Source organism: Rhizomucor pusillus, assembly GCF_041956525.1.
Source record: "Rhizomucor pusillus strain CBS 183.67 unplaced genomic scaffold VTP01scaffold_5, whole genome shotgun sequence".
NCBI classification, from domain to species: domain Eukaryota; kingdom Fungi; phylum Mucoromycota; class Mucoromycetes; order Mucorales; family Lichtheimiaceae; genus Rhizomucor; species Rhizomucor pusillus.
In genome coordinates, this window is record NW_027192147.1 from 1,584,777 (window position 1) to 1,604,058 (window position 19,282).

General features: G+C 44.4%; 9 protein-coding genes across 9 annotated transcripts; 5 read left to right on the forward strand and 4 right to left on the reverse strand.

Moving 5' to 3' along the window:
* Positions 1 to 142: 142 nt before the first annotated feature.
* Positions 143 to 1,141, forward strand: VTP01DRAFT_8794 (uncharacterized protein; the record flags this gene model as incomplete). Its single annotated transcript, XM_069387954.1, has 1 exon — positions 143 to 1,141. The coding sequence occupies one exon, from the start codon at positions 143 to 145 to the stop codon at positions 1,139 to 1,141; it is 999 nt and encodes a 332-aa protein (XP_069241672.1).
* Positions 1,142 to 2,603: 1,462 nt separating this feature from the next.
* VTP01DRAFT_8795 (uncharacterized protein) lies at positions 2,604 to 3,395 on the forward strand (the record flags this gene model as incomplete). The annotated part of the gene is made up of 3 exons (XM_069387955.1): positions 2,604 to 2,624; positions 2,732 to 2,814; positions 2,939 to 3,395. The coding sequence occupies 3 exons, from the start codon at positions 2,604 to 2,606 to the stop codon at positions 3,393 to 3,395; spliced, it is 561 nt and encodes a 186-aa protein (XP_069241673.1).
* Positions 3,396 to 4,416: 1,021 nt separating this feature from the next.
* On the reverse strand, positions 4,417 to 5,854 carry VTP01DRAFT_8796 (uncharacterized protein; the record flags this gene model as incomplete). The annotated part of the gene is made up of 7 exons (XM_069387956.1): positions 4,417 to 4,675; positions 4,731 to 4,947; positions 5,011 to 5,062; positions 5,270 to 5,305; positions 5,362 to 5,447; positions 5,568 to 5,696; positions 5,746 to 5,854. The coding sequence occupies 7 exons, from the start codon at positions 5,852 to 5,854 to the stop codon at positions 4,417 to 4,419; spliced, it is 888 nt and encodes a 295-aa protein (XP_069241674.1).
* Positions 5,855 to 6,522: 668 nt separating this feature from the next.
* Positions 6,523 to 7,710, forward strand: VTP01DRAFT_8797 (uncharacterized protein; the record flags this gene model as incomplete). The annotated part of the gene is made up of 8 exons (XM_069387957.1): positions 6,523 to 6,555; positions 6,606 to 6,640; positions 6,700 to 6,713; positions 6,781 to 6,908; positions 6,977 to 7,065; positions 7,126 to 7,164; positions 7,221 to 7,345; positions 7,421 to 7,710. The coding sequence occupies 8 exons, from the start codon at positions 6,523 to 6,525 to the stop codon at positions 7,708 to 7,710; spliced, it is 753 nt and encodes a 250-aa protein (XP_069241675.1).
* Positions 7,711 to 7,812: 102 nt separating this feature from the next.
* On the reverse strand, positions 7,813 to 8,103 carry VTP01DRAFT_8798 (uncharacterized protein; the record flags this gene model as incomplete). Its single annotated transcript, XM_069387958.1, has 2 exons — positions 7,813 to 7,884; positions 7,954 to 8,103. The coding sequence occupies 2 exons, from the start codon at positions 8,101 to 8,103 to the stop codon at positions 7,813 to 7,815; spliced, it is 222 nt and encodes a 73-aa protein (XP_069241676.1).
* Positions 8,104 to 10,023: 1,920 nt separating this feature from the next.
* On the forward strand, positions 10,024 to 11,199 carry VTP01DRAFT_8799 (uncharacterized protein; the record flags this gene model as incomplete). The annotated part of the gene is made up of 3 exons (XM_069387959.1): positions 10,024 to 10,447; positions 10,507 to 10,630; positions 10,704 to 11,199. The coding sequence occupies 3 exons, from the start codon at positions 10,024 to 10,026 to the stop codon at positions 11,197 to 11,199; spliced, it is 1,044 nt and encodes a 347-aa protein (XP_069241677.1).
* A 458-nt stretch (positions 11,200 to 11,657) lies between these two features.
* Positions 11,658 to 11,927, reverse strand: VTP01DRAFT_8800 (uncharacterized protein; the record flags this gene model as incomplete). The annotated part of the gene is made up of 2 exons (XM_069387962.1): positions 11,658 to 11,819; positions 11,880 to 11,927. The coding sequence occupies 2 exons, from the start codon at positions 11,925 to 11,927 to the stop codon at positions 11,658 to 11,660; spliced, it is 210 nt and encodes a 69-aa protein (XP_069241678.1).
* Positions 11,928 to 12,010: 83 nt separating this feature from the next.
* VTP01DRAFT_8801 (uncharacterized protein) lies at positions 12,011 to 17,780 on the reverse strand (the record flags this gene model as incomplete). The annotated part of the gene is made up of 23 exons (XM_069387963.1): positions 12,011 to 12,568; positions 12,633 to 12,824; positions 12,883 to 13,179; positions 13,240 to 13,401; positions 13,468 to 13,728; positions 13,795 to 13,899; positions 13,961 to 14,221; positions 14,282 to 14,350; positions 14,409 to 14,528; positions 14,582 to 14,777; positions 14,840 to 15,096; positions 15,158 to 15,373; positions 15,428 to 15,525; positions 15,586 to 15,781; positions 15,838 to 16,008; positions 16,086 to 16,421; positions 16,483 to 16,562; positions 16,625 to 16,727; positions 16,784 to 16,894; positions 16,952 to 17,053; positions 17,116 to 17,293; positions 17,350 to 17,644; positions 17,711 to 17,780. The coding sequence occupies 23 exons, from the start codon at positions 17,778 to 17,780 to the stop codon at positions 12,011 to 12,013; spliced, it is 4,434 nt and encodes a 1,477-aa protein (XP_069241679.1).
* A 103-nt stretch (positions 17,781 to 17,883) lies between these two features.
* Positions 17,884 to 19,212, forward strand: VTP01DRAFT_8802 (uncharacterized protein; the record flags this gene model as incomplete). Its single annotated transcript, XM_069387964.1, has 5 exons — positions 17,884 to 17,987; positions 18,049 to 18,102; positions 18,152 to 18,412; positions 18,475 to 18,866; positions 18,926 to 19,212. The coding sequence occupies 5 exons, from the start codon at positions 17,884 to 17,886 to the stop codon at positions 19,210 to 19,212; spliced, it is 1,098 nt and encodes a 365-aa protein (XP_069241680.1).
* Positions 19,213 to 19,282: the final 70 nt, after the last annotated feature.

The following is a 19,282-nucleotide window of genomic DNA, read 5'->3' on the forward strand; positions in this document are numbered from 1 at the left end:
AGAAAAGTGCCAATTACCCCCGTCTAAACAAAACAAGCTGTAATCTTCTTTTTCTTTTCTCTGTTTTTTCCATATCCACGGTTCCGCACTTGATATTTCTTCTTCTTTTTATTTTCCTTTCCCTTGTCTATTTCACTTGCAAATGTCCGTTTTGGAACGACACCCGTTAAGCGACGACGAAGGTTTGGAGCACGACGAAGCGCGTGATACCGTCTCAGATGATATGCCATCACTGTTGCCCGTGCCAACCAGTCGCGGACGCCGCGTTTCCGTGAGCGCCGAGTCGATCCAGCCTTCACTGCACCTTTCCAAAGAAGATTACGTGAAGCATCCTAAAACCGACCAGCAGCGCGAGAGCATTAATGCCGCCATAGCAAATAATTTCCTTTTCAAGTGTCTCGATGACGACCAGCGCACTCACGTCATAGATGCCATGGAAGAGAAGCGAGTAAAAAAAGGCGACGTGGTTATACAGCAGGGAGACGAAGGCGACTATTACTATGTTGTAGAATCCGGCACGTTTGATTGTTTTCTCGAGCAGAGTGACGGCCCTGCGATCAAAGCGACGAGTTACGGGCCGAACGGTAGCTTTGGCGAGTTGGCTTTAATGTACAATGCACCGAGAGCCGCTACGATTGTCGCAACGTCGGACGCTGTGCTGTGGGCGCTCGATCGGATCACATTCCGGTCGATTCTCATGGACAGCACGGCCAAGAAACGTCGCATGTATGAGCAATTCTTAGCCGAGGTCCCCATTCTAAAGTCGCTGGAGCTCCATGAACGACACAAGGTTGCAGACGCACTGGAACCGGTGCAGTTTGACGACCAGGGCATTGTAATGTCAGAAGGCGACGTGGGTGAGAATTTCTATCTCATCGAAGATGGAGAAGCAGTGGTGTACCGAGACGTGGATGGCAAGCGGCACGAAGTAAATCGGCTAAAAAAGGGCGATTATTTCGGTGAACTCGCGTTGCTGCACGATAAACCGCGGGCAGCCACCGTCATTGCCAACGGAAAACTCAAATGCGTCACGCTTGGTAAAAAGGCATTTACTCGATTGCTCGGTCCAGTCATGGATATCCTCAAACGTAATTCGGAAAACTACCACGCCGTTTTGCAGGAGGCCAACAGAAAACCTTAGACTTTTCTTCTTCTTTACCCATCTCTTTCTTCTCTCCTCCATTTTATTTCTCGTTTTCTCGTTGAACCGTTTCATGTAGTTTCGTTTTTTTTTTTATTTCGGTTGTTCCCATAATTTAATTCTTGTACAGATTAAATTGTATCACAATAAATGTAGTTCGATACTTTACTTTTGCTCCTATGCGATACAGATAGGATACATACGTAGGTCTGCTGACTGCCAACGATTGTTTTAAAATACAGGGTATGAGATGCCTTTGTAGTTTGCAGGGGGAAGACGTACCTCAACGACAACATTGGCAAACTGAAGGGGGTCACAACCAACCTGTATCAGCACCCGTTCACCAAGCAGATGCACAGCTCGGCTCTGTACCGATGTCTCACTCTTCCGCTTGGCATTTCGAGGTGTTACGATGGGTACTCCAGCCCATCGAAGAAACTGGGAACAAGTACACCTGGTAATGCATCTTGTAGGATGTCTGTTATCTGGGCGACTGAATGCTGGCTTTCGCAAGGATACATATTTGTTACTCACCTTTTTTTTTCTCTTTACAAGTGCTTTGGCGGTCGCTGCGCTCGTCTCCCTAACGAAAAGGTTTTCAGTGAAATCCGCATTAAATGATAACCTCGCTTGGCCTTCATAACCTCCAATCTCCAGCGGTTTTGCATCCGCTTCGCTACTGCAAGCATGGTGCCATCGAATTCCTGGTTTACTAAGATATACGCTCGCCTAGATCAATGTGCATAAGTGCTCTGCCATTAGCACTTTCTCCATCGTCGATATCATCGACTTTTCTCCACCGTGACACTCTTTCAGCATCATTCCGATTGTCATAATCTGAACGCTCGATATCATGTTGTCATTTGCTCACCGTCAAGGCTAATTCCTTACGCGGAAAGAGCAGAGCATAATGAAGTGGACCATAAAAGCATATATGCCACTAGTACGACTTCTATTGTAACTGCGTTTGTATTTTCATCGTCACTCGGCAGGCATAATCACAGCATTTCAATGCAGGCGTGTGTATTGTATTGACGACACTCTCGTTTTATTGAGATTTACTTTAAGAAGACCAAGAATAATAATGTGATTCAGCAGCTGTGGCAAGATGGTACCAAGACAGATCACTTCTTGCTTTTTTAGCTTGAACACTGGATACGAAGGGGCATTGCATTGTCATGCATAATGTGCCATTCAATCATCCTAGAAAGGCAGGTGGATTTATAGAAAAGCATGGTTAGCTTCATATTCCCAGTTTTCAAGCGATCGAATGTCAAAGCAGGGATCAGAAGGAGCCAGCTTTCTGAATAGGCACTTTCAAGGATATAAATTTCACAGTTACTACCGTTACTTTCGTTACCACCGTTACTTATGTAACTACCATGGCCATGTCCAGCGAGCAAGGTGAGCTTTGCAAATAATTCGTATGGCGCTCTTAAGGAACGCATTAGGCATTTTCACAATGATCCTGCTGTTTGCGCAGGTTCGGCTCGAGAATCCGTCCACATTGAATATGAGCATGATCAGAAAAACCTTTTCTTTTTTCCAAGGCTGACAGACAGTATCGGATTGCTCTCGCGATGAACATAGGGTCAATTCTATGTTGGATTTCCACTAGGCTCGGTGGATTTCGAGTTTGGCATATACGATATGTCAGACCTTGTTCCGTCAAGGTATCCAGTCGCATTTAAGTGATATAGAGCACTAGTTGCACCGTTTGCTGCAAAAATTAATAAAAAATAGAGACCTTTTACATTCGTTACTTACTCAAGACTGAGCTGACAATAATGTCTTTAGTTCGTTGTTCTGCAGCACATCATTCTGCAGCATCGCTTTGGAGAGTGAATTGGACCCAGGCCTATGCGGCTTTATCAGGGAAGAAGGGAATCCATTTTGGAAGGTGACATGGGATCACTGGGCCAACAAGTGCCTCATTGCCACGGCCGATTCAATCGAGAAATTTACACTGGAGCGAACAAGGCAGCCCATAGTAGCTCCAGCCTACTTCTTCACGCAGCATGAGAGGCATCTGCTGGCCAAGCACCACGACGAAGAAGATGCCAAACGGGCCATGCTCGACACCTGCGTAATGTCAGCGACCTGGCCAAAAAGATCTCGAAGTGCGCACAAGAGTCTAGACAACAGTTGTTACGTACATCGATCAGACGTTGAAGTTTACAAACAGTCGTTTAATCGATATGGCAGTCATCTGACCATATCACAGAAAGACGCTTTGAATTTTATCAGAAAATAAAGCCAATTCAATAACATTGGCTTAAGCTCACCTTGCTCGCTGGACATGGCCATGGTAGTTACATAAGTAACGGTGGTAACGAAAGTAACGGTAGTAACTGTGAAATTTATATCCTTGAAAGTGCCTATTCAGAAAGCTGGCTCCTTCTGATCCCTGCTTTGACATTCGATCGCTTGAAAACTGGGAATATGAAGCTAACCATGCTTTTCTATAAATCCACCTGCCTTTCTAGGATGATTGAATGGCACATTATGCATGACAATGCAATGCCCCTTCGTATCCAGTGTTCAAGCTAAAAAAGCAAGAAGTGATCTGTCTTGGTACCAGCCACAGCTGCTGAATCACGTTAATGTTCACGTCAATATAACATCTTTTTAAAGATAGATATTTTTGAGTAGCCTCTTCTTCAGTATTATGAGCTTAACGACACATGCACTCGAGGTGTTATGCATAAAAGCGATATGAAATGTGAGCGGATTACTGGAAGGAACTGATGGATTCTCTACCCTCTCCAGCCCTTTACAAAAGTCTCCGAGACCTTGAATTAAAATTGTCTCATCACAGATCGCTTACCTTAAAGTACCCTTCATTCTATTCCGCATCTTAAAATTTGCGCGTTACCCATGATCTCCCAAATGTATGGACATCGATTTTCTTGCGAATCGCATCAGAGTTGCTCTCTGTTGCGACACTTATCTAAGCATTTATGGGAATGAGAAGTAAAGCCTTCAAAATCGCTCAGCGTTAAGCTATTGGACGCTTCGCTGATTCCGGTCATTAGTGTCTCCTTTTCCAATAACCCGTTGCGCTTAACTTTGCTCTTGACGACCGACCAAACTGCTCGATAGGATTGAGTTCAGGTGCATACGATGGAAATAAGGCACATCGATATCGCCGAGACTCAATATACTTACAAATATCGTCAGATTTGTGGATGTTCTGTGGATGGGTAATAGCAATGAAACGCGGGTAACTTTTTGTACTTATATTTTCGTGAGCGCTGCATGTCCCAGCCTCCTGTTTATTTTGCTCGCTCTCCTCCAAGGTGATGTATGTACAACAAGTTGTCATTAGAGTCCTGGAGCTGCATACTACTAATCATCTGGCTTATGCCGCCTAGCCTCTTTGTCATGCTAATTTGCGATAAAATCGCGACCTCCTTAGACGTAGCTTTTAGTACCAGTGGGAAGCTCAGCATACGCGTCATGTCGGCCAAGACGCTGGCGAACCGTTTGGGCACGACACCATTACTCCTCAGGCCAAGAACATTGTTTTCTCCACTACATGAATACAACTAAGTACTCACCCACTGTCGCAAAAATTTCAGCAACCTACTAATATCCTATGATTGCCATCAATTTTTCTTCGTCACTTGACAGTTGCTTAACATCACTCGCCCGTAACCTCTTTTTTGTACTCTCTTGTTCCAGTCTATCATCTGGTGCTGCCCACCTATCACCTGTTGAAGTGACCGCACGCGCGCTTGGCAGCAAATTTGCTTGTCCCTGATCATCTCGGACCTCGCCGTAGTGGTGTATGATATTTGGTGTTGCTGCGGTGACGTCCAAAAATTAGATCCAAATTATTAAAAAGTCGTGAACATCAATAAACTTACCGCGAGAAGATTCAATAGAATGATATGCTCGGTCGCTGGGCTCGTGAGAATGCTACCTGCGGTATTGACCAGTTTTTGCACCTTGGATATCACACCTATGTTACTCTTCTCGGTTACAGCAGTCAGTTTTTGTCCCAGAAAAGCGCAGTCAGCGTCTTCAGATTTTCCATAAACGCAGGATCATCGCTGGAAAGTAATCTCCTTGCAAGATGACGCAGTAGACCCGCTGTCGACCATTTTTTGAGTGTGTGTACCGCACAAAAACCTTCCATGACCACAAAGATGCATTTCTCATCTAAGGCAACATATTTAATTGACTGTTGAGCCTCTAAATACTGACGAGTAGCCTACCGGACTCCAGGAAAACTGGTGCGCTTGGCTAGATATCCAAAATTCTTTGGATCTCTGTAGACTTAGATGTAGACTTCGGCTTTTCGCTATCAGTCATGACTAAGAAGCTTAGGTAGTGACCTGTTGTGTTCATAAGCCCAGCACAGCTTCCTCGCTTTCTCTTCTTGGCTAACGGCTGTGGCAGTCTCAGGCTGCACTTAATTAACCTGAGGCAGAGATCGCGCCCAAAATGGTGGTTGTCTGCGCTCGTGTTTTGGGCACAGTGTTAACTGCAGGCGAACCTTTCTTTGACCAGGCCATACTGCGCTTCATGTTGACATGGAAGGCAGACTCATCTATAGGAAGGCACAATTAGTCCTGAAGTCCATATCGGTTCCCTCCTACTTGCGAACCCAATCAAGGCGCTCTTGAATCTTGACCCCGCTGCTCCTATCTGCAGGCCGAAACCGGGCATTCTTAAGTGATAGGTTGCACTGCGTCCTCGTGAAGTCATAAACGGTGCTCTTAGAGACTTTGAGTCCTTTAATCCTCTGAAGCAGTCGCACCATTAACTGCTTCAAGGCAACCGAAGGGTTCTCATCGACGTACTCTAGAATGACCTTCTTATGCTCTTCACCAAGGATACGCGGACGACCATTCGTCTTACGCTTCTCGAACGTGCTATCAGGATTCGCCTCATACTGTTTAACCCGTCCTTGAGCTGTACGAACATGGATGCCTAAATGTTTTGCGGCAGCTGAAGCACTCAGAACTTTCTCAAAATTTGTAGAATCTGACTTCGTCCTGATCCGTGTAGAGCGTGTACACTCGCTTGATTGACGCTTTTCTCATGCGAACGTCCGCATCCTTCTTTACGTCTTCGGTCTGCCGCGATCGCTCTCGCGAGTTTCGATTAGGCAAATACTGCGTGTATGAACTTAGCGTTTAAAGAGTATACTGCTCTTCGTCGACGACGCAGTCCATGGGCTCAACTCTGCTGTACTCATAGATAGCATTGCCTTGCTTATCTTCATTAAAAAGAAAACTGGATACTCATCTTGTTATCTGAAATTTCAAATGCACGATGAGGTAGGAAGGAGGAAGATGCGACATCTGATTTGCCAGCGCCGCGAAATCGGTTTCATTGGATGGCCAATCTAATTATGGAAAGAGTGTATCAGCATGGATCTTGTACCTGACATAGTCTTTGAAAAGGTGCGGCTCGCTTTGATTGCCAAGTACGGCGATGGCTAATCAGTATGCAGCAAGAAGGCAATCTGTGTGCGCAACATGCACTAAAGTAAGTCGCTGCCTTGAGTTCGCCATGACGACTTGCCATCTAAGTGTCCCATTTCACAGCGCGTTGCTTCAAGGTAGTTTTGCGAGCACCTTTGTAGCGAACTAGCGTCTACTATATACTCAGCCAAATTGACTGCATAGGCCATTATTACACTGCCATCGATCTTGCAGAAATAGGACAGATACTGGATGAACAGGAGATAGCCATGACCGGTCGGGTTGATGCCGCCGAACGTAACTATGATGATACAGGTTACTTTAGTATACAGGTAACAATGTTGACCCCAAAAATCCATTTAACTGCTATACGTATATCTGAAACGCTTCATCTGCTTAGGTAATACAAAAGGCACTGCGCGATGGATGGAACCTTGGCCTAGTGCCGTGGCAATCTGAAGAAGCGCGAAATGCAAGGGAGCACCCAGAGTGAGTTGTTCTTTTTCATATCGATAATCTCGCTTTTTAACGATATTATCTTTGCTCCAGGAACGAATTAGCATTCATATGTAACCTAGATAAGCACTGGCAAGCACCAAAAATGTCGAACCTCTATCTATTTAAAAGCTAACGGGTTTATCTAGGTTTACATTGCGCAAGTTTGGAGGCGTTCCGTGGCGATGGTACAACTTGAATTCCACGCAAAATGGACCGACATATGTCAGTGAGACGTACCTGGGTATGCTGCTTGATCAGATACACAATGAAAGTGAGTGTTGCGCCATGATGATGATGATAATGACAAGTAGTGATAAAAAATTGACACCTTTATTCTTGTGACCAGACTATTCGATCTTTGTGGTGCGAGGGCATCTAGAGGATTCTGTAGCAGACAGACGAGCAAGAACATTGCCGCGGCCGCAAGTGCAAAAGAAGACACAAGACAACGAACCTTTCGGAGGCCGTGGCTACTCTTTGAATGAACCGTTTGTGCCAGAGGCAGAAGAACAAGAAGATGAAGAAGCACAGCTCTCCCGAGCTATTGAATTGAGCCTTCAGCAATCACAGCAGCAACCAGCAATGGATATGGATGAAATACGCCGGAAGCGATTAGCAAAACTCGGTCAAAAATAGTTGTTATATTGCGACAACATTGTGGTGTTTATTGAACCCGAATAAAAGGAAACAAAAATGTATTCCGTACAAATGAGTAAGAAAAGCAGGATGCTTTTGCGTCTAGTTGATGACTTGATTGATGTTGGAGGTTTGGCTCTTGGAGCTAAGAATATCGATGCCGAGGCCGTTGAGCTACAGCGGTGAGAGAAGATTATGAATGAGAGGGAATGATCGTTGTGTTTCCGATTCTTATATACTTACGATGCCCTTTTCGTCACCCTTGTTGTTGCTGCCGCCAGCGATAGCGATCTTGTCACCAGAGCTGTGCTCTTCCTTGTGCTTCCAGGGAGCTGCAGAGGTGGTGGAGACGGCAAAGATAGCAAAGAGAGCAAGGATGTAGGAGGCCTTCATTATTGTTGCTGTTGGTTGTTTCTTGAGCTGTTGTTTAGTTGGAAGAAGTTTTGTTCGATAATGTCTCGCAAAGCATTTCGTCGCACTGTCTTTTATACCTTTTGGCTGTCATCTCTCGGATGCTCTCCCCGGTTATCAAGAAGGAGAACCCATACTTCTCTCTCTCTGTATATGTCTTGTTGCAAGTGTATGTATAGTATACCCCCTTTTTTCATCGACATGTAAATTCACGCCTTCGTTCCGCGAACGCCCTTTTCATTATGTCTATTACTATTTCCAGAGACGTCCCGCTTCCTGATCGTCTCTGTGCTCTGGAAGGAGGCATATTCGCTTGCATTATATTAGATCAACTAGTTTCCTTATGGATTCAAAATGCAATGGTATACATATTCACCGTCGCAATGAATATTCGACATTAATAGTTTACGCTATGTACGCGTATTTCCTGATATCCACTCGGTTGATATTTGTGCCTGGAGCGACATGAAAATGGGAGGGGGTTTTTCGAACCTTAACTTTGTATGCATACGCATGGAAGAGAATAGGGGGCAAACGATATACTCGCTGAGCAATCTTGTGCACACCAATGTTTGCGTACGCTCTGTTATTCCCTCTATCTCTTCTCTTACGTTCTCCTGAATTGCCGCGGAGTCGTCATCTATTAGCGGCAACTGCTAGTAACGGTCCTTGCGCGGAAATATGTCCTTCCTGTGCGCACGCAGAGCCGAATCCTTGGACCAAGATTGCGAATGCTTTTCTAGTTCTCTTACAATCATAAATAATGTAATTGTCAGCACATGGTCGTAGTCTCTAGTATTCTTTTATACATAGTACTACTTTGTTATTGCGATAACAAGTGAATTGATCTACATAGTATGAACATCTACGCCCATCATAAATATTCTAGTAAAGTGTCATTATGTACTGTTCCTAAAAATAAGTCCTTCGCGACAAGCCGAGACTAGCGTTGTGTATGTAACAAGCAGCACAACACGTCCTTCTCTGTATAGTTACATTAACGATTAGCCAAATCCCCTAGTCCCAAAATTAGGTACTGTCTACAAGCTACTACCTGGCTACTCCATGGTTGCATATTTAAAACGAACGACTTGGTTTCCTCACTTGTAATTGGCCGTTAAGTACCATCCTGTAACATTCAGTGAGAAAAAAAAAAACCGTATCTACTGTATAAAAAATACACCAATACGCAGTCTGCAAACTATGATTACATGCTATATCAGCGCTTAAGCCGTAGCATAATTCGACCCCTGAAGCCTTGCTTACAGCAATGCTGCTGTTCAGCATTTGGCGGCATCGGCAACATAGTATGTAGTACACTAACGCAAGCCGATTGACAGTTGATGCAAGGGGTTAACCTTCCAAGGTCGGACGAGCGACGCGTGTCATGGAAAAACTGGAATTACTTGGCAAAGCCGCTCAAAGGTATTCTGATGTATGCAATGGATTTCTTTGTGTGTGTGTCTCCAAGCAACCCCTCAGGCGTTCGTAGCATCCAGAGATTGCCATAGAAAAGAAATATCACGTGGCAACAATGTCAATCCGGTTACTGACGGGATGTCCGCAGAACGACTGCCTCTAACAAACCTGATAAGCAGGCACTTTGGGCTTGCATGGTATGAAATTCATAGGTTTGATTGAGGACACATCGTTTCGAACGTGCTTCTAACTGCTGCGAAGTTGCATATTTGCCCAAATTTCGTACCTGCACTTGATTGTCGCAGCTGCTTGGAACTATCATTGTATCGCTCTCGTCTATATTATTATCATTCATGTTGGAAGTCCAAGGTGTCAGCAGTTTTTGGACAAGCTGGTCCATATACACACACTGTCTGTTTTCTTTTCAACTGGGACTGAAACTTGAACCCTGGTGCTTCTGCTTACATGCTCGCGCCATGAACCATGCGATTCCTACGCAGCAGTAGTAACCGCACGCGCATTCTTCTCACGTCGGCTGTCGCAGGCGCCGGCGGTTGGTACACATATAAGCATCAGAAGAAGCTGCAACAAGGAGGACAACAGTCTGCGCCGCCGGCGCCTGAAGCGAGCGTGGAGGAGAGTCTTGTAGGCGAGGTCGGCCAAACGCACGCACGCAAACCCATTCTGTTCCAATGGTCGAGTTTGCCAAAATTCATTGAGAAGCGCTACGACCCGCAGTGGCCAGGTAATGGCCCTTTGTGGAACGCTGCAAGCACAGCGGTTATTGGATCAGTCGGCATAGTCGCCAAGGTGTTTGTAAAATATCTGGCGCACACGCGTGTGTACAATCTAGACAAGTTTTTGGCAATCGTGGATGACAAGGATAGGAACCGCCCGTTGATAACAGGTAATGGCATATTGCATGATTTTTTACAGTTCCTCTACTTGGTTCTGACTTCACTCTAGTCTCTAACCACGAGTCCGTCTGGGATGACCCTCTGCTGTGGGGCGTGTTGCCCATGGAGACGCTATTTTCAATCCACAAGATGAGATGGGTGCTGGGAGCCGCAGATATTTGTTTTACAAGCTTGTAAGGGAGAATTTGGCAGCACATGACGCTTTCTTTGTAAAAACACACACTAACATCCATCGCCCCACTTTAGATCCAAATCTATTTTCTTTTCATTAGGTCAGGCGGTGCCAACCATCAGAGGTTCAGGAATTTATCAACCAGCCGTCGACTTTGCAATTCACAAGGCAAATGAAAATGGATGGATCCATATATTTCCTGAAGCGCGTGTGAATCAGAGTGCTTCCATGATACGCTTCAAGTGGGGTGTAGGCCGTATCATTATGGAGTCTGAGCGGTCGCCTATCGTTATTCCCGTCTGGCACAATGGCATGTCCCAAGTACGACCATTGCAAGGACCGCCAATCCGCTTCTTCCAGCCGGTTACGCTCGCTTTTGGCGAGCCCATCGACTTTCAAGATACTTTGGATGCATGGCATGCTGGAAAGATAACGGAGGTTGAGGCACGGATAGAAATCACGAGAACAATTTTTGAAGCACTAGGTGCGCTTAAAAAGAAGACAGAGTGCATGAAACGCAGCTTAGAAACGGGTGACAACTCGGATTTAGAAGATACCACGCGTCCATAGACTTTTTATTCAATTACTATCATCTCAATAATCATATCATCCCCCATTTTTTGATGTACAGACTCCATTTTATCCTGTGTTAATAAATGATGGAAGTGCACCTAGAACACACAGTGATGTTCGATGTTTGGCATACGTTGTGGTGTGTAGTTAATAGGCACTAACTGATCAATAACCACTAGCTCGCTAAATGTGTTATCGTATGCATCGAGTACACCAAGATCACTCGGAATCTGTATAGTGTCAACAAGGTTTTTTTGGGTTTCAATGGATCATCGACGCAAAAACGATGCTTGCGCTTGGACCGATTTGTATCATATGGGCTAAAATTTTCAAAAACTTGTGAGTAGCTGGATTATTGGCCAGCCAATATTAAAGAACCCGTATTGATTCATAGGAAACACATGAAAGAACGGGTTTAATTAATCAACTACAACGCGAGTTTTTATTGTCCATGTTTATTTTTCTTTGTTGTGCTGGAGAGCTGGGCATTGTTCTGCTTCGGGTCCAGTAGTCACTGGGTTATCTTCCTTGTCAAATCGCATGGGATGACCGGTGATCCGCCTGTGTAGCTCGCCAGCCTTTTCAGCCAAATCGTGTTTCTGCTGTACCGATTGGGCCTGGAATATCTGCTAAGTGCTACAGAATCCATACAGAAAGCCAAAGAGAGGCGAACATACTTGTCCGATTTTATCAACAGCTTGTTCGAGTACAGCTTTTGGATCCATTATGAAATATACGCGAAAGAAAGAGAGGGAAAGAAAAATCCCGTTTTTATTGTTTGTTTGTTTGTTTGTAGGTAGGGGTTTTTTCAAGACAAATCGTCTTGATTCAAATTGAATATTTTTGCGCTTTTTGGTATAGGTGGTCTCCCCAGACCCAACCGTCGTCTCTTGAGCTTTGGTGCTTCGAAACTCTTTGACGTTGGAGGTCTTTGCTGCTCCTCCTCCTCCTCCTTATCGTTTTCATCCTCATAATCGTCGCGGATACGTAAAAATGACGCAGCTGTGCGCTTTACACGTATTGGCTGGTCGTCGTCGTCGCTATCAAGGACGATTTGCATTGATTCGTTATCGTCGTCGTCCTTGTCCAGCTGATCTTCTTCATCATCCTCTTCTGCTGCTTCAAGGAATAACTGATCTTCTTTTGCTGCTGTTTCTTCGTCTTCCTCATCTTCGTTTTCTTCTTGATCCTGCACTGACGGTCCAGTCCGTACTACCATTTCACCTCGCGTATGTTTTTGACGAGAAGTTTGTTTCCGCTGATTTTTAGATGAGCTACTACTTCTTGATCTCGATGCACTGCTGCTGACGCTTGCTACGTCATCTTGATCTTCACTTCCAGAGTCACTAGGGTACTCTCGTGGTATCTAACAAGGCATTTACAATTATTAAGACTTGTGCGCACTTGAAGTTTACTTGACGCCTTTTTACCTGCGACGAGACTTCTTGGCCTCGAAGATCTCTATGCTTCAATGCACCCAAGAAAAATGCATCGGATGGAGCATTATTCTGTGACAAGAGCATTTTTACATCGAAAATGACGGTTTCCATAGCTTTCTTTAAAGGAGGAACATATGTTGCCAGTTGTGTATCTTTGATGACTTTGACGTGCGAGCAAATGATCTAGAATGAAAGTAGTTTCAGTTATGTTGTATAGGTGCTATATTCAATTTGACAGTACCTGAAGCATGCGAGTGCTGGTCTGGAAATCTTTGAATATACTGACAACGACATCCTTGTGAGTTTTGAAAACTTTGTTGAAATAAGGTATAGAATGCTTTGAGAATTGATCCACAAACAAACGGCCATTCTTCAGCAAGACTCCAAAGAGCGAGCGTTGGTCTTTGCTTTTGATGTAGCTCGTCAATCGTTCAAATATGTTAACAATTTTGCCCGTCTTTGCCAAAACTACATCAACGTTATCATCGTCTGTCTCTTTAAGTATAGCAATTGCTTTGATGGCCTGGTTAATCATTGCCTATTCCAAATATACGTTAGCTGCGGTCTTCTATCTGCTGCGATCCAGCATTCAAATTACCTGGTAATAGTAAAGTACTGTATCGCTTCTCAGAAGGGGATGACCTTCTACTTGGTCTTCAGTTTCGTATAGAGGAAGGATCCTGTTAACATAATCGTGCAAAGTCTCGAGAGGGTAATCGTGTAACTCTATAGATTGTTCGAGTAGATAGGGGATCTCTTTCTAAAATATCAAAACATCACATTAGCAAGGAGATTGTTCGACAGCAAAGTATAAAAGCAAGCATACCTTGATATTTCGCCAATCAAACCAGTCAGTGCTAATTATCCTAGCAGCAATCGCTTGCGTGTTTTTTCTCAAAGGCTCAGGTTCATTTGAGAAAGACCGTAAACGGACTAGGATCTTAAAATGCATAACAGCCATGGTTGCCGTAGGCATCATATCGCTGTAACGGTAAATATATTGAAATGCATCCTGCAGCAGTTTCCTAAACGGTTGCCCTTGAGAGTCGTCTGCCGTTATCCGATTTGCGATACTGCCCACGAGAATCTAGGGCAGAAACAGCAAATCAGACTCGAAGCTTGTTCATGGGTTAGCGTCTAGCGGTAACCTTACCGATAATATTAAATCGTTTCCGTTCTTCTTGAATTCAGGCCAATAGACGATCTTTTGTAAGATTTCAAAAATCAGACTGACACAGTTAACGAGCCCTTCTGCGCCCTGTCAACAAAGGTTGTTAGCCGATCTATGTTATTCAATTTCAACAGTCAATACTGCTTACCTCTGGGATGCGACCGCCTTGGGTATCCTGGATCTGCATATCTTCATATGCCTTTTCCAAGATTCCGAAAATGTTGGGCAGGTATTGTAAAGTCTCTTGAAGAAACTCGCCAGTACTCATTCTAGCGAGTGACGCTATCGTGTGTGCATTTTTGTATTCATTCACTGCTTTCTTCTTTCCAAAGAAATTGGTTGCTGCAGGGACAATCTTGAGATCCAGTTTGTTATTAAGATCTTGCAACAAGTAGATAATGTCATCATACTAAAGTTCACTTCCGTTAGCACTGCGGCAAATTACGTATATAGTAGCCAGAGACTTTACATTTAATTTTTCTGCATCTGGAGCACCATCGGTCTCGTCAGAAGGACGTAGAATACTCAAAACATCGAGCTATACAACGTGAGCATTTAAAGTTTGTTTTCTTTCAATCATACATATTAGATCTTACATTTAGGGCTCTCATGTAAGATCTCAGATCAGATATCGATTCCACTGCGATGCCCTTTGCGGTCTCATGTGTATCTGCTTTCAGGTCTCCTTCGGAACTACCATCGTTCGTAGAAAGATCCTAGTGCTAAGTTAGCATAGATACAAGTAAAGCTGCATCACAACTCAGCATACCTGGATGCTCAAGTTTCTGGTATCTGTGATGAACGGTGATATTTGTTGCAGTTCTAGAGGAACATAACGTGACATATGCTTGAGCACATTCTCGAGTTTAGCTTCCAAGGATAATATGTTTTTCAGGCGTATTGTCAGCTTATCACGCATCTCTTCCTCGCCTCCAACTGAGAATGCATTCAGAAGCTCTCTCAACCTGGAGGTACAGAATATTGATCAACAAGTATTATCATTACGTAATTGTATCTATGCGCATACCAGTTGATAGCGTAGAATAGGAGGTCACACACATCTTGCTGCTCGCTGGTTCTAAGCTCATTGGGGTTATCGTCGCTGTACAGCATCAGGCCGCATCCAAGAAGCGCATCGATGTCTTCGAGACTGCCATCATTTAGCTTCTTTTCACACGCTTGTAGAAGGTTAAACATTGCACAAAGAGGAGAAGCAAGCAGCTTCCGTTTGACATTATCCACACCAGAAAATAGGGAATACAGCTTGAGTACAATGGGCCCCTCCTGTAAGTTAACAGTTAGTGCATTCATGCCATATGTAAAAGGTCGTTATCATGGACGTTACCTCTCCGTCCAGATGCATTGCAATGCATGGTTTTATACTAAGTTCCGCGTTTCGTGCCGCTGAATCCACGATTTGGAGGGCTTCTTCACGGTCTTCAACGTAAGTATCGGTAAAGCTACTCGTCATATTTTCCTTGATCCATAGCTGCAAGCGCTCGTCAAGAGCTTCGTTTGCAATCATATACGCCAGTTCGTCGTAAAGGAGTGCCATGCATCGCTATAATGCACGCGTCAATGTAATACCTCCAAGTAACTAAAGGTTAGTGCTTACCGGGATACTGCTGCAGTTCCGGAGGATCATCTCCAATAAACCAATCGCTTGCTGCAGCATAGGATGTCTCAATGCATCATCCGCGGTGTATTCCCTCTCTACAGGAGAAGATTATCTCTTAGCCTTCGTTGCATATTTCTTCTCTTTGTGATCCATACGTTTGCTGCGTTGGGCACTGGATCCTTGCCCGTTTTCGTTTTCGATGATAAACATTGGGTTACCGAGCACCTTGACACCGGCCAAGCATCCCATGATACCCATATTTTTGTATTTTTCACGAGGGTTTGATAACTGCTTACGAATAACAATCTGTATATCTGACCACAAGCTTGTTGATTCGGATCCATTTTCAGCCTGTAATTGTTGGGTTGGTGAGCTATGTGTAGTAAGTCGCAATATTCTATGCTTACTCCCAATGCCAGTATGCTGAATACTGCAAATAGAGTACGGATTTGTGGCAAAGTCAAATTATCGAGATAATCGAGGATGCCTTTAATGAATACGCCGTAAACAGCCATGCTCTGGACGTTATCCTCCGCAAGATCGTAGAGCACACTCAGCGCAATATCTATTTCCTGCTGGTAAATTGTAAGGTTAAGGGTTGATGTAAGCAAGTATTATATAAACTCGATTGCAGTGTAATGTCGGAAAAGGATATTGATCCACTTCCAATGTGTGTCACAAGGGAGCCCACGATCTCTTGTCTGAGGTATGCGTCGCCCGCTTTGAACATGCAAATATAGAGAGCCCGAGAGCAAGGGGCAGCAGCGCCGTTCTGTTTGCAGGTTCGCAGTAGACTTTCCGTGAGTGATAATATAGTATTCCAGTACGCCGAAAGTCCATTAGCATGTTGGAGGATGGAATCTTGGACGAGCTCAGGGGTAATAAAGCCAGAAATGACTTTTTTCCTGAATATTTGCTCTGCTTTCTTTTTCATAGATGTCATGGAGTGTAAAACGATGAGTACAAGTACGTCGATCACCTTGTGTGCCTCCTATGTGCATATTTATATTAGCATTGTGTCGTTTACAAGAGAATAAGGTAAGGATGTTTACTGTTTCCTCGAGGGCCGTAATGGATTTAACCCATGCATCGCAGACAAACTTGTGAAATTGGAGACCAAGTTTAATAGATTCTAACCGTGACAATAATTGTTAGAAAAAGAAAAGAAATGAAGGTTGAAGGATGCAAACTTACCTAGAATCAGGGCTTCTGGTGCATTTTTCTCGCCACTATCTTGTTTCTCGAGACTAGTTTCCAGTGACTGGAAATCCAGTTTTTCGCGAATTCCGTATATCACCTTTACACATTGTTGTAAGTTGCAACAAGCCTCTCAAATATATCCAATTTTCTCACCTCGTCAATAGACATGGTGTTTACAGTCTGGAGTAGAAACTTCACCAAGACCGGTAACTCGTCCAATTCAGCGGACACTAGGCGATCTAGGATAGTTTGGCGGAACTCATCCTATGTAGCATAGTTAAAATTCATGAGTCGTCAAAGATATTCTTTGCAGTCAATTACCGATATTTCTGAATGCATGGCCAGATTGGATAGCGTATCCAGTATAGGCACTGTTAATTCTGCGTTCTCACTCATAAGTTCTTTGAGAAAAACAACAATAGGCTACAGTGATCACAAAAGGGTTGGTACCGTCATGCATATTATTTTAAACATTTACATCGTACCTTCTGCTCGGAATCGTTAACAATATCTGGAAGTGAGACGATTATTTCATGCTGAAGAACGGTTGGTGTGGCCTCGATGATCTCAATAAGTTTGCCTGTCAATTCTTGCGGCTCGACTATGTATTCAAGCCAGCGCAATTGATTCAAGATCAGTCGAGCAGTGCATGAGCTTGACGCACTGGCATTGTATGATCAGTTTACTGTCGAAACTACCCACAGCTCTATCCAACCTACTCGTTCTCAAGCTCGTCGTAGAATTCTGGCAAGCGTTCCAATAAATAGGTCATTAGTTTAGGCTGGAGTATATCAATTGCTAACAGCGTCTTTATCAAGCTTTCGATTGTGTTGACACGACACGGTGCTCCTATATCTCCTGAAAGCTTCGCTGGCAATAAGCATTGTCGAAACTTTTGTATATCTGTCATATGGTTGTTCAAGCTTTCGAAAAACTCTTCCAAGATCTCCTGACTGCGAGGATCGCCTCGAATCCTGAGTGACAGATTCCGTCGAAACAGGATAGGCTCGGTGCCTGAGGATTGTCGATTCAATGTTTAGCACGATCGGTCCTCTGCGTTGTCTCCTAGCAAGCACATACTGAAAGTAGGCTGCCCTTGTACATTGCAACCGGATTCCTGCAACAGCTCGACGAATAGGTTTCGTGTCATACAAGTGCCTAAAGACGCGTATAAGCGCGAATTTTTCGTTCCCGCATTTAGCTCCTTCCTCTTTTCTCCTCGGTTCCCTTCCTCCTTCTTTTTCAAGCACACAATGGACTCCTCAGAGGACGAGAATTTTCTGTTCGAAGACTTGGAGTCTCTTCACGTTGGTACGCCTCTGCTCCACTCTCCAAACTTGAGTAAGCAGCTGGAATGGTATGTCAAAAGTCCCAGTGACAGAGTCAACGTTGGAGATCTAATCGCCTTGATCGCCCAGCAACGTGTTTCTAAAGATGGAGAATATACAGCCGTCAGGCTCTGTCAAAATGAGGTGGGTGCCTCCTTAAAGTATACGTAACAGAAAGCTTATAGACAAACAGGGGAATTGGCGCGTTCTGTTTGCAGGCGGTGCAAACGCGAGGAACCAATATCCAGTTTGTATGTGGATCTGGTGCAAACGCTGCTCTTGCCGTATCATACTGTGCAAGACAATTTGGAGTGGAAGCAATTATTGTCGTACCCAAGGCAACGAATGAGCGAATATGTGAAGCTATACGGACAGATGGTTCACATTTGATTCTGTTCGGGGATGATTGGACGGCAGCTGATATACACGCGCGAAAACTCGTACGCAGGAACAGGTAGGGGAACCTTGTCCAGGTACCTATTGCGTGTTGTTCATCCTCCCCATCCCAAAATATAGTATATATGTACCTTCTTCCGATCATCCACATATCTGGCAAGGACACTCGACCATTGTGCAAGAATTAAAGACGCAATTACACGACAATCCTCCGGCAGCAATTATCTGTCCTGTTGGAGGAGGCGGTTTACTGAATGGCATTATCATGGGACTTCAAAACGCAGAGTGGAAGGATGTGCCTGTTATCGCAGTGGAGACTCATGGAAGCAATGCGTTCCAGGCATCGGTAGTTGCCGGCAAACGGGTCACGGTTGAAAAGAACAACACTATCGCGACGAGTTTAGTATCCAAAACAGTAAGCGCGAAATCTCTCGAGCTCAGTCTGGAACACCCGGTGGTGCCGTTTGCAGTAAGCGATGCTATGGCAGCCAATGCCGTCCGATTATTTGCAGGTATGTGGTATTCACACGACCAATCTGATATTATGTATGATGTCTAAACCTCCCACTAGAGGATAACAAGATGCTGGTGGAAGTCTCCGCAGGAGCAGCGTTATCCCTTTGCTACACAGAATTGATACGCGACATCTTACCATCCCTGACAACAACAAACGATGTGGTGGTGCTGGTGACTGGTGGTTCTGACATCAGCTTGGAACAAGTGGAAGAATATCGTAAAAAATATGCAAATCCAGCTGTGCTTGTCAAGAGCGGCAGCGCAATATTCATGAAAATGGATAATACCCTACACACCATGACCGATTTAGACTCGGAGAATGTTCCTGTAAATACTGCATAAAACTGAAGTTCACCACGGCCATGTTGCCAGAGGTTGTAAATTGCAAAGTGTAAAACAAAATTTCGTGTGC